This window comes from Spermophilus citellus (assembly GCF_964194105.1).
Source record: "Spermophilus citellus genome assembly, chromosome: 11".
Classification (NCBI taxonomy): domain Eukaryota; kingdom Metazoa; phylum Chordata; class Mammalia; order Rodentia; family Sciuridae; genus Spermophilus; species Spermophilus citellus.
The window spans coordinates 38,223,282-38,236,705 of record NC_138192.1 but is presented as its reverse complement, the minus strand read 5'-3'; the positions used below and the strand labels follow the sequence as shown (position 1 = coordinate 38,236,705).

General features: G+C 39.6%; 1 protein-coding gene across 3 annotated transcripts in view; it reads left to right on the top strand.

Annotated features, from left to right (window-relative positions):
* Nucleotides 1-13,424, top strand: part of WDR33 (WD repeat domain 33) — a 113,040-nt gene that overhangs the window by 85,546 nt on the left and 14,070 nt on the right. For all 3 annotated transcript variants that reach the window (XM_081261837.1, XM_081261839.1, XM_081261840.1), the window contains 10 exons: nt 229-355; nt 1,463-1,617; nt 1,714-1,792; nt 2,792-2,902; nt 3,899-3,993; nt 4,201-4,287; nt 4,514-4,653; nt 5,372-5,524; nt 6,271-7,359; nt 11,821-11,929. In XM_081261837.1, the coding sequence (XP_081117963.1) occupies nt 229-355; nt 1,463-1,617; nt 1,714-1,792; nt 2,792-2,902; nt 3,899-3,993; nt 4,201-4,287; nt 4,514-4,653; nt 5,372-5,524; nt 6,271-7,359; nt 11,821-11,929 (2,145 nt within the window). The remainder of the gene's footprint in view (nt 1-228; nt 356-1,462; nt 1,618-1,713; nt 1,793-2,791; nt 2,903-3,898; nt 3,994-4,200; nt 4,288-4,513; nt 4,654-5,371; nt 5,525-6,270; nt 7,360-11,820; nt 11,930-13,424) is intronic.

The window sequence follows — 13,424 nt, the reverse complement described above, 5'->3', positions numbered from 1 at the left end:
TCAGGAGGAGGGGACTGGTTTTTGTGCATCCTAGCATGAGAAGAAAGCTTGATGTATCTATCAAAAGACTTCCAGACACAGACCAAAGAGTCTTTTAAAAAAAATTTAGGTTGACTGAGCAATGAGATCAAGACATTTAATAGATTTCTCTACTTCCGTTAAATTACAATGAAGTCCTGCTTTAAATGTACAAGATTGAAGCGGTTTTATCCTAACTTGTTTCAACAGGGCATGGTGCTGATGTGAAATGTGTAGACTGGCATCCAACCAAAGGGTTAGTTGTGTCAGGAAGTAAAGATAGTCAACAGCCAATCAAGTTCTGGGATCCCAAGACTGGACAGAGTCTTGCAACACTGTAAGTGATAGGAGCCCCACCTTATTCCCCCGAACAGAGGGGAACAAAGCAGCCTATATTCTTTAACTTTTAGCTTTCTCTTCTTATATATTCCTGTAAACGTGGTTTAGATACCAGATGGACTTGGATTTGTAGACTTTTTATTAATTATGTTTTGTCTCTATAAATCCCTAATGAAATATGCTTGATATTTGTTCTGCCACATATGCCTAAATTTAATTTGGTGAGTTTAGCGGGGGAGCAGGAAGAGGAAATCGTTATTACCGTTTTTTCTCACTGTCCATCCTCATTAAAGTACCTTTTGGCACTGTATAAAGTTGATGTATGTGCCTCTTAGAGGTCATAGCTCAGCCTTCTCCATATAATCTATTTATACAGAAGGTCCTTCTTACCCCCCCACGGCCCAGTGAAATAAAAGAATAAGCTAACTTTTTGAGCTAACTTGCATTTTTTTCCCTCTCATGCTTACAATGCAACTTCGTAATACAATTTTTTTTTTGAATTCTTTGTAAATGTTCACAGTTGTATGAATATGTTCACCTTTTTGGCTGAACTCTGCATCCTATTCCTTCATTTGGGAAGTAATCCACCCCCAAGTGAATTGGTTGGAGCAAGGCTGCCTTATTGCATATCTTGTGACTGATGTCCCTTCAAGTTGTACATTGCACAGGCCTTAAGGCATTGTCTTTAGTTCAAATTAACCTTCACATTATTCAGTGCCTATTTTTATGCTTTGTCTTAATAAGAAGAATGTCATTAACCTTTTAAAATTGAATGACCTTTACTGAATATTGGTTTATGTATTCCAAATGCTTTCCCTGATTCACAGATAAAACTTTTCTGTACAATTGAAGCTCTGCTGCTATGTTATCTGGGTAGTGAGAGCAGAACTTTGGTAATGGATATTACTTCTGTTGACCTAATTCTTTCAAGTGTACTTTGATGTTATATTCTTATTACATTACCCCATAATGTTTTATGCTTATTACTTCTAGGCCACACCTCTTGCTATCTTGATCCATGGTGCTTTCAACCAAAATGGTCATTATATTGATTGATGCTTGTTTTTGAATTCCAACCATTATTTTCTTTGTGCTCTATTTCTAGTCATGCCCATAAAAACACTGTAATGGAAGTGAAATTAAACCTCAATGGCAATTGGCTACTCACGGCATCACGTGATCATCTCTGTAAACTTTTTGACATCCGAAACCTGAAAGAAGAGCTTCAAGTCTTCCGTGGTCATAAGAAAGAAGCCACAGGTCCGTGACTGTTATGCTTGATTTTTTTTTATGACTGTTACGTGTAGCATTCACAGACCCAAACAATTTTGTCTTTTCCCTTGTTTCTGTTTACAGCTGTGGCCTGGCATCCTGTGCACGAAGGGCTTTTTGCCAGTGGAGGATCAGATGGTTCTTTGTTATTCTGGCATGTTGGGTGTGTAACGTTTATGTATGTATGCAAGGGCTGGGGATGTAGCTCAGTGGTAGAGCTCATGCAGCACCGCAAAAGAAAGAAAAAGAAGTATCACACACAAAATTATTATATTTTTCATGGTATAAAAGTGGCATTTGGGGCTGGGGCTATAGCTTAGTGGCAGAACCTTTGTTTAGGATGCACAGGGCACTGGGTTCGATCCTCAGCACGCATAAAAATAAACAAAATAAAGGCATTCTGTCCATCTACAACTACAAAAACAATTTTTAGCAACAAAAGTGGCATTTTATTCTAGAAGTCAGGGATTTGGTGGTTCAGGACTTTGGACACGGCACAGCAGGGATGGTTCCTCTGCTTCTTTGTGTTTGAAGCCCCTGCTGGGATGACATGAAGGCCAGGCTGTACTTGGGCACTGTGTACTAGAGTACATGGCCTCTCTGTGGTAGAGGCTTCTGGAAGTATGAGCTCTTGGAGAAAGAGTGTATTCAGAGACTCCGGTAGAAAGTGGGTGATCTTTTCTGGTCTCTGAATCATACACTGTAAATTTTGCCACATTCTGTTGATTATCAGTAAGTCCAGGAAACAGTATATTTCTATGAAGAGAGCACTTGAATGTGTGTAAGCACGATAAAGTTTCCTATTTTTTCTGAGTGTTAGTATGTACTGTATTAGTCTGCCTGCAGTTTTAAATTCTGTAAATCCAGCTTAGAATAAAAAATGTAGCACTTCTACTTTTGGCTGTGGAAGTTGTTAAGGGAGAATGAAATAGCATTCTTAGTCTCTTATTGGTAAAATAATTTTTGAAGCATTTACCCTTCTGCTTCTTTTGTCTTTGAATAAAAGAAGGTATTTTTGATGACAAGTCAGTACCTCTGAAACATCTAGAATTGACTGGATTTAAAGTAACAGGCATTGATAGCTTTGTTTTAAGGCTAAAAGAAAATTAGCCTTTCTTCATTAACTTTTGTGAAAAGGACTTCTTTCTTTGTGCTGTTACAGAGTAGAGAAGGAAGTGGGTGGGATGGAGATGGCCCATGAAGGAATGATCTGGAGTCTGGCTTGGCATCCTCTTGGACATATTCTCTGCTCAGGCTCAAATGACCACACTAGGTAAGCTTTATAGTGAAAACAGCAAGGGATTATTGTACTTATAGAACAGTGAGAAATAAATATTACATGTTTATTTTCGTTTATTGATGGATGTACTAATTTGTATTTCAACTTGTCTTTAAAACATTTTTATAGTGTTTTATAAATATTTTTGTTGCAATATGGAGATTGTATATTGTACATGACTTTGGTTGTTTGAATCAATTTTTTGCCTTCTTATTAAAATTTTTGTTTTGCCTTCTTATTAAAAAAATTTTTTTTCCCATATTTTAAAGTTTGAGAAGGAAAGAATTGTAAAAAATCTGTTGTGTGTACCAAGGAACTGGTATATACCACACTATTAATTTTCCATAACAACACTGAAACTATGTTCCTTTTCTCTTCCGATTACTTTTATTTTTTTATTAATTTTTAAATTTGTTTTAATTAGTTAAACATGATAGTAGAATGCATTTATGCATTTTGATATATCATACATAGATGGGATATAATTTCTCATTTTTCTGAGTGTACATGTTGCAGAATCATATTGGTCATGCAGTCATATATATACATAAAGTAATAGTGTCTGTTTCATTCTACTATCTTTCCTATCCCCACATCCCCTCCCCACCTACCCCCCCCTTCACTTCCCTCTACCTAATCTAAGGTAACGCAATTCTTCTCTAATGTCCCCTGCCTTATTGTGAATTAACAGCCGTATATTAGAGAAAACATTTGGCCTTTGGTTTTTTGAGATTGGCTTATTTCACTTAGCATGATATTCTCCAACTCCATCCATTTACTGGCGAATGCCATAATTTCACTCTTCTTTAAAGCTGAGTAATATTCCATTGAGTATATATATCTCATTTTCTTTATTCATTTAACTATTGAAGGACACCTAAGTTCCAAAGTTTAGCTGTTGGGAATTGAGCTACTATAAACATTGACGTGGCTGCATTACTGTAGTATGCTGATTTTAAGTCCTTTGGGCCATTACTTTTATTTTGACAGCAAATTCTGGACTCGAAACCGACCAGGTGATAAAATGCGAGATCGGTATAATCTAAACCTATTACCTGGAATGTCTGAAGATGGAGTAGAATATGGTGAGGCTTGTATATTCATGTTTGAAATGTTGATATTCTGTTATAACAGTGTTAGTATTGGCAATATTATGCAAAACTGACTTTAATAGTTTGATTTATTGGATTATAAATCACCAGAGGCATGATCTATTTTTATAAAGTATTAATTTTTATTGGCCACTGCTTTCATACAATCTCTGTTTACAATGAGTATATTATTCTTTGTAGATGACCTTGAACCTAACAGCCTGGCAGTGATTCCAGGGATGGGAATACCAGAACAACTAAAATTAGCTATGGAGCAGGAGCAGATGGGTAAGAGTAGTTACAGTAGTTGCGTTCATTTCTTATAAAATTTTTGTGGCCCTTTTTTCTTATCTTCAAGACTATTTGTATTGAATGTCACATGATATATGTTGAGAAATGCTGATAAAAGTGATACAAACTGCATAGTATTTAAAATCTTCCAAAAATATGTTCATTGATCAGGTGGCCAATTACTTTCATTTAAGGGGCTAACTACTTCTCTTTATGGTTATAGGGAAGGATGAATCGAACGAAATTGAAATGACAATTCCAGGTTTAGATTGGGGAATGGAGGAGGTGATGCAAAAGGATCAGAAAAAAGTACCTCAGAAGAAAGTTCCTTATGCAAAACCTATTCCTGCTCAGTTCCAGCAGGTAACTAACTAAAAATGACCCCTTCCTCACCCACTTTCTCATTGTGAAATTGTGGTTAGTTTGTTTAATTGACATTGAAAATTAGGTCTCTCTTGGATCATCTCATCTATGGAACGTGTTTGTGTACTGTGGACTCTTCTCCTTCACATATTCCTATATTCCCAAACATAGTTCTCATCTGCTGCCTTGCAGAGTTACTTTGTTTACTATGAATCTTGTCTCATTCTTTTTTCCTCATCTATTTATTTTACTAAGTTGTCAGGAATAAGAGGTGTGGGTCAGAAAGTATATTGAGTATTTTCTCTATTGTCTGTCTTATATGTCTTGTGCTTTGCAATGTGCCCTTTTGAAGAGAATGGCAAGCTTTTTTTTTTTTTTTGAGAACAGGTCTTGCTACATTGCCCAGGCTAGTCTTAAACTCTTGGGCTCAAGCAGTCCTCCTGCCTCAGCCCCCTGAGTGGTGGAACTACAGTTGCAGGCCACAATACCTAGCTAAGCTTTTCATTCTTACTAACTGGGATCTTTCAGTTTTTATCATCTTGGTAATTTCCATCTAGTAATGCACTGGTCTTATTCCATTCCTGAGTCACTAAGAATTTGCATTAGAAATAAGAACAGTTTAGCAGGTTGGGTTGAGCAGATGACATCACAGAATGGTTTTCTCATCCTATTATTATAATTTTCATATTTGAGTATATTTTAATGCTTCTTTTCCAAGGCCTGGATGCAAAATAAAGTTCCAATCCCTGCTCCAAATGAGGTGCTGAATGACAGAAAAGAGGACATTAAATTGGAAGAGAAGAAAAAAACACAAGCGGAAATTGAGCAAGAAATGGCCACGTTACAGTATACCAATCCACAGCTTTTGGAGGTGTGTGAAGCTTTTTATTGAGGTGCTAGGTGATCTAAGAAAGCAGTGACAAATGTTTTTATTGATGTGCTCTTAAAGAAAGGGAAGGGTCTCAGGTGGGTCTGACAAGCTCCGTGATTTCTTACTGCTGTATTAGGAAGCTAGTTTCTAAAAGAATCCTTTTTCTTAGACTTTTAAAACCATCAGTGGAGCAGCAAGTACACCCAAGTTAAATACACCTTTTTAACAGAAAAGATAAGGACAACATGATTTTAATTTGGATTCTTTTATTTACTGTAGGTAAACGAATTTTTCCTTTTTTTCCAACTGGCAGTACAGATGGCTCGTTCTTACTTTCCCACCTATGACAGCTATCAGGATGACAAAATAGTAATAAATTATTGGGCTTTTCCTGCTCAAGATAAATATAAATAATCCTAAAAGGAAGTAGTCTGAGGGAGACTGCAGCCTCAATACTGGATCATCATGAGTGGCCTCTGGACATTTGAGTGTTGCAGTGGACTCTGGTTACCACTGGGCCATTAAGAAGTTAAGAAGTTCACATGCACAAGGCCCTGGGTTCAATCCCCAGCACCAAAAAAAAAACAAAAAAAAACAAAAAAAAACAAAAAAAAAAACAAAAAAACAAACAAACAAAGAAGTTAAGAAGTTTGTGTATTTTGAGGCTTCCTTGATGAAGTACTTGATAGCAGTATTGTCATCTTGGAGGATTCTGGCTTAATTCTTTTTTCTTTCTTTCTTTCTAGCAACTTAAAATTGAAAGACTTGCGCAGAAACAGGCTGAGCAAATTCAGCCCCCTCCCTCATCTGGCACTCCTCTCCTTGGACCCCAGCCCTTTCCAGGACAAGGTCCAATGTCTCAGATTCCTCAAGGTTTTCAGCAGCCCCATCCATCTCAGCAGATGCCAATGAACATGGCTCAGATGGGGCCTCCAGGTCCACAGGGACAGTTTAGACCCCCTGGACCTCAGGGACAAATGGGACCACAAGGTCCTCCACTGCATCAGGGAGGTGGGGGGCCACAAGGATTCATGGGACCACAAGGGCCCCAGGGCCCACCCCAGGGGCTACCAAGGCCTCAGGACATGCATGGGCCCCAAGGAATGCAGAGGCACCCTGGACCTCATGGCCCTTTGGGACCTCAGGGGCCACCTGGACCACAGGGTAGTTCTGGTCCTCAAGGTCATATGGGTCCTCAGGGTCCACCAGGCCCACAGGGTCACATAGGACCTCAAGGTCCACCTGGTCCCCAGGGCCACTTAGGCCCACAGGGGCCTCCTGGTACTCAAGGAATACAGGGACCACCTGGTCCCAGAGGAATGCAAGGACCTCCGCATCCTCATGGGATACAAGGTGGGCCAGGGTCTCAAGGAATCCAAGGTCCTGTTTCTCAGGGGCCTCTGATGGGATTGAATCCAAGAGGAATGCAGGGGCCTCCAGGTCCCCGAGAGAATCAAGGTCCTGCTCCCCAAGGGATGATGATGGGCCATCCACCTCAAGAGATGAGAGGACCTCACCCTCCAAGTGGACTGCTGGGACACGGTCCTCAGGAAATGAGAGGTCCTCAGGAGATGAGAGGCATGCAGGGGCCTCCACCTCAAGGATCAATGCTGGGCCCTCCCCAGGAACTTCGAGGTCCTCCAGGCTCACAAGGTCAGCAGGGCCCGCCCCAGGGCTCTTTGGGACCTCCACCCCAGGGTGGCATGCAAGGGCCCCCTGGACCTCAGGGACAGCAGAACCCGGCAAGAGGGCCACATCCATCTCAAGGGCCAATACCATTCCAGCAGCAGAAAACACCTCTGCTAGGTGATGGGCCCCGCGCCCCCTTCAATCAGGTACTATTTATTTCTAACTTGTAGGCATTAATAACACATTGGGGAAATATACTCTGCACTTGAAGCAGTATTGCTGAGAACAGTGAAAAGCAGTCAGATCTAGGTGTAGCCATTTCTCTGCAAGTGATGGTGGTGTAAAATAATAGCATCCTGGCTAAAGAAGGAAGTAATGTCTGAAGAATTAGGATATACTAGAGATTTTTTAAGAAAAGATCAACTTTGAATTGAATACAGTTTATTGTCCCAGGGAACCCAGAGCTATGGCTTTGAGGAGGAGACATGTTATGTTGTACATATCTCAGGTTGTCCTGCTCCGCTTTTTGCATTCTTTACTTTGTAGCCCAGAGTTCCATGGGCCTGCAAGCAACCAACCCATGCCTGACCTGTCTTCCTGCTTTTCTTTTAAAGAGAGTGTGGGATATTTATATACTGTAGACTGTGTATCTCACTATTTTTATCTTAGTGAATGCTTTCACAGATCTACAGTTCCAGAATGGACCATTCCAAAATGGTGACCCTTTGGATGAAATCCTGTTCAAGTTGTTTGCAGCTCTTTTTCTTATTTTTGGTACCAGGGATTGAACCCAGGGGCACTTAGCCACTGAACCATATCCCCAGCCCTTTTTAATATTTTATTTAGAGACAGGGTCTCCCTGAATTTCTTAGGGCCTCACTAAGTTGCTGAGACTGGCTTGAACTCAGAATTCTTCTGCCTCAGCCAGCCTCTGGCACCACTACACCCATCTGTTTTCAGCTTTCATATTAAAGTATTTGCAGGGAAGTGTATTTCTGTAAACATTTCCTTGGTCCATTTTCAAGAGCTCTTATATTTTGTTTTGTTTTTCTTTTTGGAATAGGGGATTGAACCCAGAGGTATGTTACCATTGAGTTACGTTCCCAGCCCTTTTTGTTTTTTTTTATTTTAAAACAGGGTTTCACTAAGTTACTGAGGGTGTCATTAAGTTACTGAGGCTGATCTTGAATTTGTGATCTTCCTGTCTCAGCTGGGATTATAAGCATGCACCACTGTGCCTGGCAAGGAGGACTGTTTTTGTCAACCGCATTTTATTTCTCATTTGCTGAGGAGAGTTGTGAGGAGAGTTGCTTGGGGAATATTATAAATCTGCTTGGCGTGAATGGATTCAATACTGTTTGGCTATGTGGGTTCTGAAGCTCTTAGTCTGAAGGCATTATTTGGATGCAGACAACTAGGTTTTGTCCCTGAAGTCAGATATGGGAAAAAAGTGAGCGAGCTAATGTTGACTCCCTGAATTGTCATTGGAAGCCACTGAATTACCAGGGAGAGGGGATGTTACAGATACTTTATGTAGGAAATGTGGTCATTTTTTTTTTCTTCAAACATCACTGAGAATCTATAATCTAAAGATAACCATCACATTTATTGAACTAGGTAAATAAATAAATTATATGGTATTATTCAGATCTTCCAGAACTTAAAAATGTCAGATTTTTATTAGGCATTTTTCAGAATTTAGGATGAGTTCAATAAAAATCTAAGATTGCAATATGACCTAAATTGCCCTAAAACTTGATGTTTTTAAAATTCATTGAGTATTTGTGTGTGTGTATGTAACATTTACTTTCTAGGTTATTTTCCTTTTTTTTTTTGATTGTCAATTAACAGTTTTCATTTAGAAGGATTTTATTTATTTATTTATTTTTTTTAAAGAGAGAGTGAAAGAGGAGAGAGAGAGAGAGAGAGAGAATTTTTAATATTTATTATTTTTTAGTTCTCGGCGGACACAACATCTTTGTTGGTATGTGGTGCTGAGGATCGAACCCGGGCCGCACGCATGCCAGGCGAGCGCGCTACCGCTTGAGCCACATCCCCAGCCCTAGAAGGATTTTAAAAAATGAAATTTAACTAGTATATTATGACTGAAATTATAAACATGTGAGATTTAAGAGAATAGGCCCAAATTTCTAGAATAGTTCAGTAAGAGTTTTCATTGTCCATATATTAAGATTTTTATATGTGAAAAGCATGGCAATTCTAAAATTTTAGTTGACCTATAGAACTGGTAGAGTGAATCAGAAGATTTGACATTGGTATAGGTATTTCAAATCTCAGAAGTTGCCTGATCAAAAATCTTTGCTTATATTTTTCATATGCTGAAATCTGTTTTTCTTCACTTTGACTAGGCCAATTATTTAAACCAGTTGTTTCCATGGTTTAATTTAGTGGACTTGCTTTCAAGGCTTTTAAGTAGCAGCATGAAAGATGTTAATTAGAGCTGTCCTGGGCCAAAAGTGGGCAGGCAATGAAGCAGTATACTAATTACTGGCATTCCGTTACTGATGGCCATTTTTTTTTTACAATGAATATTTTTTATTTGTTGATTTTAGATATACTTGACAGTAGAGTATATTTTGACATATTATATGTACATGGAGTACAACCCATTCCAATTCGGATCCCATTCTTACGATTGTACATGATGTGGAGTTATACTGGTTGTGTATTCATATATGAGCAAAGGAAAGTTATGTCTGATTCATTTTCCTTTCCCTTCATTCCCCTTTGTCTAATCCAATGAACTTCTATTCTTCCCCTTTTCACCCTCCCTTGTTTGGGGTAAGCATTCACATATCAGAGAGAACATTTGGCTTTTGTTTTTTGGGGGGACTGGCTTATTTCACTTAGCATGATAGTCTCTAGCTCTATCCATTTACTTGCAAATACCATAATTTCATTCTTTATGGCTGAGTAATATTCTATTGTATGTGTGTGTGTCACATTTTCTTTATCCGTCCATCTGATGAAGGACACCTAGGTTGGTTCCATAGTTTAGTTATTGTGAATTGAGCTGCTATAAACATTGATGTGGCTGCATCACTGTAGTATGCTGATTTTAGGTCCTTTGGTATAAACGGAGGAGTGGGATAACTGGGCCAAATTATGGTTCCCTTTCAAGTTTTCTAAGGAATCTCCATACTGCTTTTCATAATGCAGTTTACAATCCTACCAGCAATGTGTGAGTAAACCTTTTCCCCCACATCCTTGCCAACATTTATTGTTACTAGTATTTTTTTTTTTTTTTTTTGGTGGTGCTGCGGATTGAAGCCAGGGCTTTGTGCGTGCAAGACAGCATTCTACCAGCTGAGCTATATCCCCAGCCTCTAATGGCCATTTTTAACTGCCAGTGATAGCCCTCCTAGTAGGGCTGCTAGTAGATCGGGACCTGAGAGCAATTTTGCTATTAGTTTTTTTGAAACTGTGCTTTCATAGTAGGTTCAGTCACTAAATGTTTTTTTTTCTTTTTTTTTTTTTTTAAATGAAGGAATGACTAGGTGTATTTTTATTTACTTATGTATTTGTTTGTCAAGAGACTTGATCCATGGGGCTGGGGTTGTGGTTCAGTGGTAGAGTGCTTGCCTGGCACCTGTGAGGCACTGGGTTCGATCCTCAGCACCACATAAATTTAAATAAATAAATTGTGTCCATCTACAACTAAAAAAAATAAAAAAGAGACTTGATCCAAGGTTATTGGGCTAGGCAATCAGATATGGCTAGATAAAAATAGAGAATATTAGGACTAGGGACAAGGTGGGATTGAGCTCCAAATCATAAGCAATGAGACTATGAAAATAAGAGCTGCAAGTCTGTATCAAACAGAAGCTGGAGGAACCAAATGAATCCAGCATGATGGATGAAGGTGCTGCACCTAGCATGAGCAGTAGGTGTTGAGCAATGGGGTTGTTGGAGAGCAGAGATAAGAGGGAAGCAAAAGAGAAGCCAGGAAGAATGCCTTTCTAATCTGTGTACTCCTAGGGTAGGAGAGCCCAGTCCTGATGTTACTTAGACATTCCTTACTTTCTGTCACGGGTAGGATTCATGGGTGTCACAGCAGAGTTTGATTGTCCTGGCAGATTGGTAGACCTTTACTTTTTTTTTTTTTTTTTTTTTTTTTTTTTTTTTTTTTTAGTGAGAAAGGAGGGGGGGAGAGAGAGAGAGAGAGAGAGAGAATTTTTTAATATTTATTTTTTAGTTATCAGCGGACACAACATCTTTGTTTGTATGTGGTACTGAGGATCGAACCCGGGCCGCACGCATGCCAGGCAAGCGCGCTACCACTTGAGCCACATCCCCAGCCCATAGACCTTTACTTTTGCCAGAAATTAAGAAGACCTTTTCAGAGTGGTGTATTGTTTTCTAACTTTCCATTAAAGTTCTTACTTGGCATTACAAAAAACAAACAAACAAAAAAAAACTGGTTCTAAATAAACCTGTTAGCAGGTTTAAAATACAAGTGCTTTCTTTTATTACAGCATGAAAAGTATCTTCTTTCTCCCATTTTAGGGACAATTTTATTCTAGTGTCACTAAATATTTAGTGCTGCAGGCTTTGAGGCAACCTAGTATTTTTATCTTGTTACATGATAATGCATTTGAAGCACAAGTCTATGATTTCACATTCCCACTTTGAAAATATCTTTTCAGGAAGGACAAAGTACAGGCCCCCCGCCCCTCATACCAGGCTTAGGACAACAGGGAGCACAAGGTCGCATCCCCCCTCTGAACCCTGGACAAGGACCTGGCCCTAACAAAGGTAAATATCTGCTTGGCTGAATAAGAGATTGTTTTCTACATCCAGCATATACATTTTATAGTTAATAGATGTTTTTGTTTGTAAGTAATTAATAGAATGGTCTTTTGAACTGCTGGGGGAAATAAGGGTATGGCCATTTCAGATAATAGCTGTATCTTATGTTGTTTTTATATGTGTGTTTAGTTAGGCAACAATGCTGGCCAAAGGATCTGAGCTCCTCATCACCAGATGCTGGTGGTGTCACCACCGGACAGGTTTTGACAGGAGCATGTGTGCTGCAGGCTGGCCTGTCCCCTGCCTGGAGTGGAAGTGGCTCCTGAGCTCATGAAATGCAAGTGCACATTCATCATCCTCAAGAGCTCAACTGTTTCTACTTAATTTTTTTGTCAGGGTAAAGGAGTCAGGATTTTAACAGTGTTTATCACCCCAAATTATGTCTTATGGTAAATTCTTTAACTATTTTCATTGTCCTACACCATTTGAAAAGAAGAAATAGATGTATTAATGTGTGGTGCCTCAGGTTGTTGATATATAAAGTGAAGGGATGAGAATTGTTAGTAATAGCTGTGGGGCTTATGAGCTGATCCCAAAAACTGAAAGAGGTATGCCAGCACCAATGGCCCTGGTTGGGCTGACCTACTGCATGTTGCACCCTCTCACCCCACCACCTCAGAGCTGGAGGGCAAAATGGGGCAGTGCTGTTAAGAGAGTTGGGGTTGGGGACGATACTGAGGAGTGTGGACCAAGGGCAGTTAGGAAACAGAATTTTATCAGATTAAGAGAAGTCTTTGTTGGCATTTGTAGCCCTGGAACTTTGGAAATTTAGAGCTCAGCCTTGAGTTTATGTGAGATTCAGAGGTAGGATAGGGTGAGGTCAAGGAATTGGAGAGTGTTTATTTCTAACTCATTACATGAAAGTGGTAGTGGAGGATATTCAGGAGAGAGGTGACTCATAGGGAGAGAATGAAAACACTGAGAGCCATCTCTGAGACTTGGGGACCCTAAGAAAGTCTAATCCCCCAAATACTGTCATCCACAAACTGAGAACTGCTTCTCTTCCTTTCCCTACCCTGTGTCTGTCTCCGCTAGTCTCCTTCTCCTTGCTCTTCCCCTTTCTCTCTACTTTTCCCACCCCCACACCCCTTTTTCCTCCTCTTTCTCTTCCCAGGGACCAAAGGTTGAAGGGAGAGCTGAGAAAGTGGCCCTTCCATCCCCTACTGGATTAACCTCCAGTGCCACATCCCTTCTTATTTGTAGTGGTGGGTTTCATTTCTTGGAAGCAGGGTACTTTAAACAAGTAGAGGTAATAGGGGGATTAATAATCATAGGTAAGTCCAAATGGAACATTTGCAGCTTTCTCAGACCAGAGGAAGGCCATGTCTAATAAGTTGAGGTAACATCAAGTCAGAGAAGGCCTTAGCTGCAGGAACACACAGAATTGAGTGTCCTATATTCCAGAGGGCAGTGGATCAAAGATATTTGCAAACTGACTGAA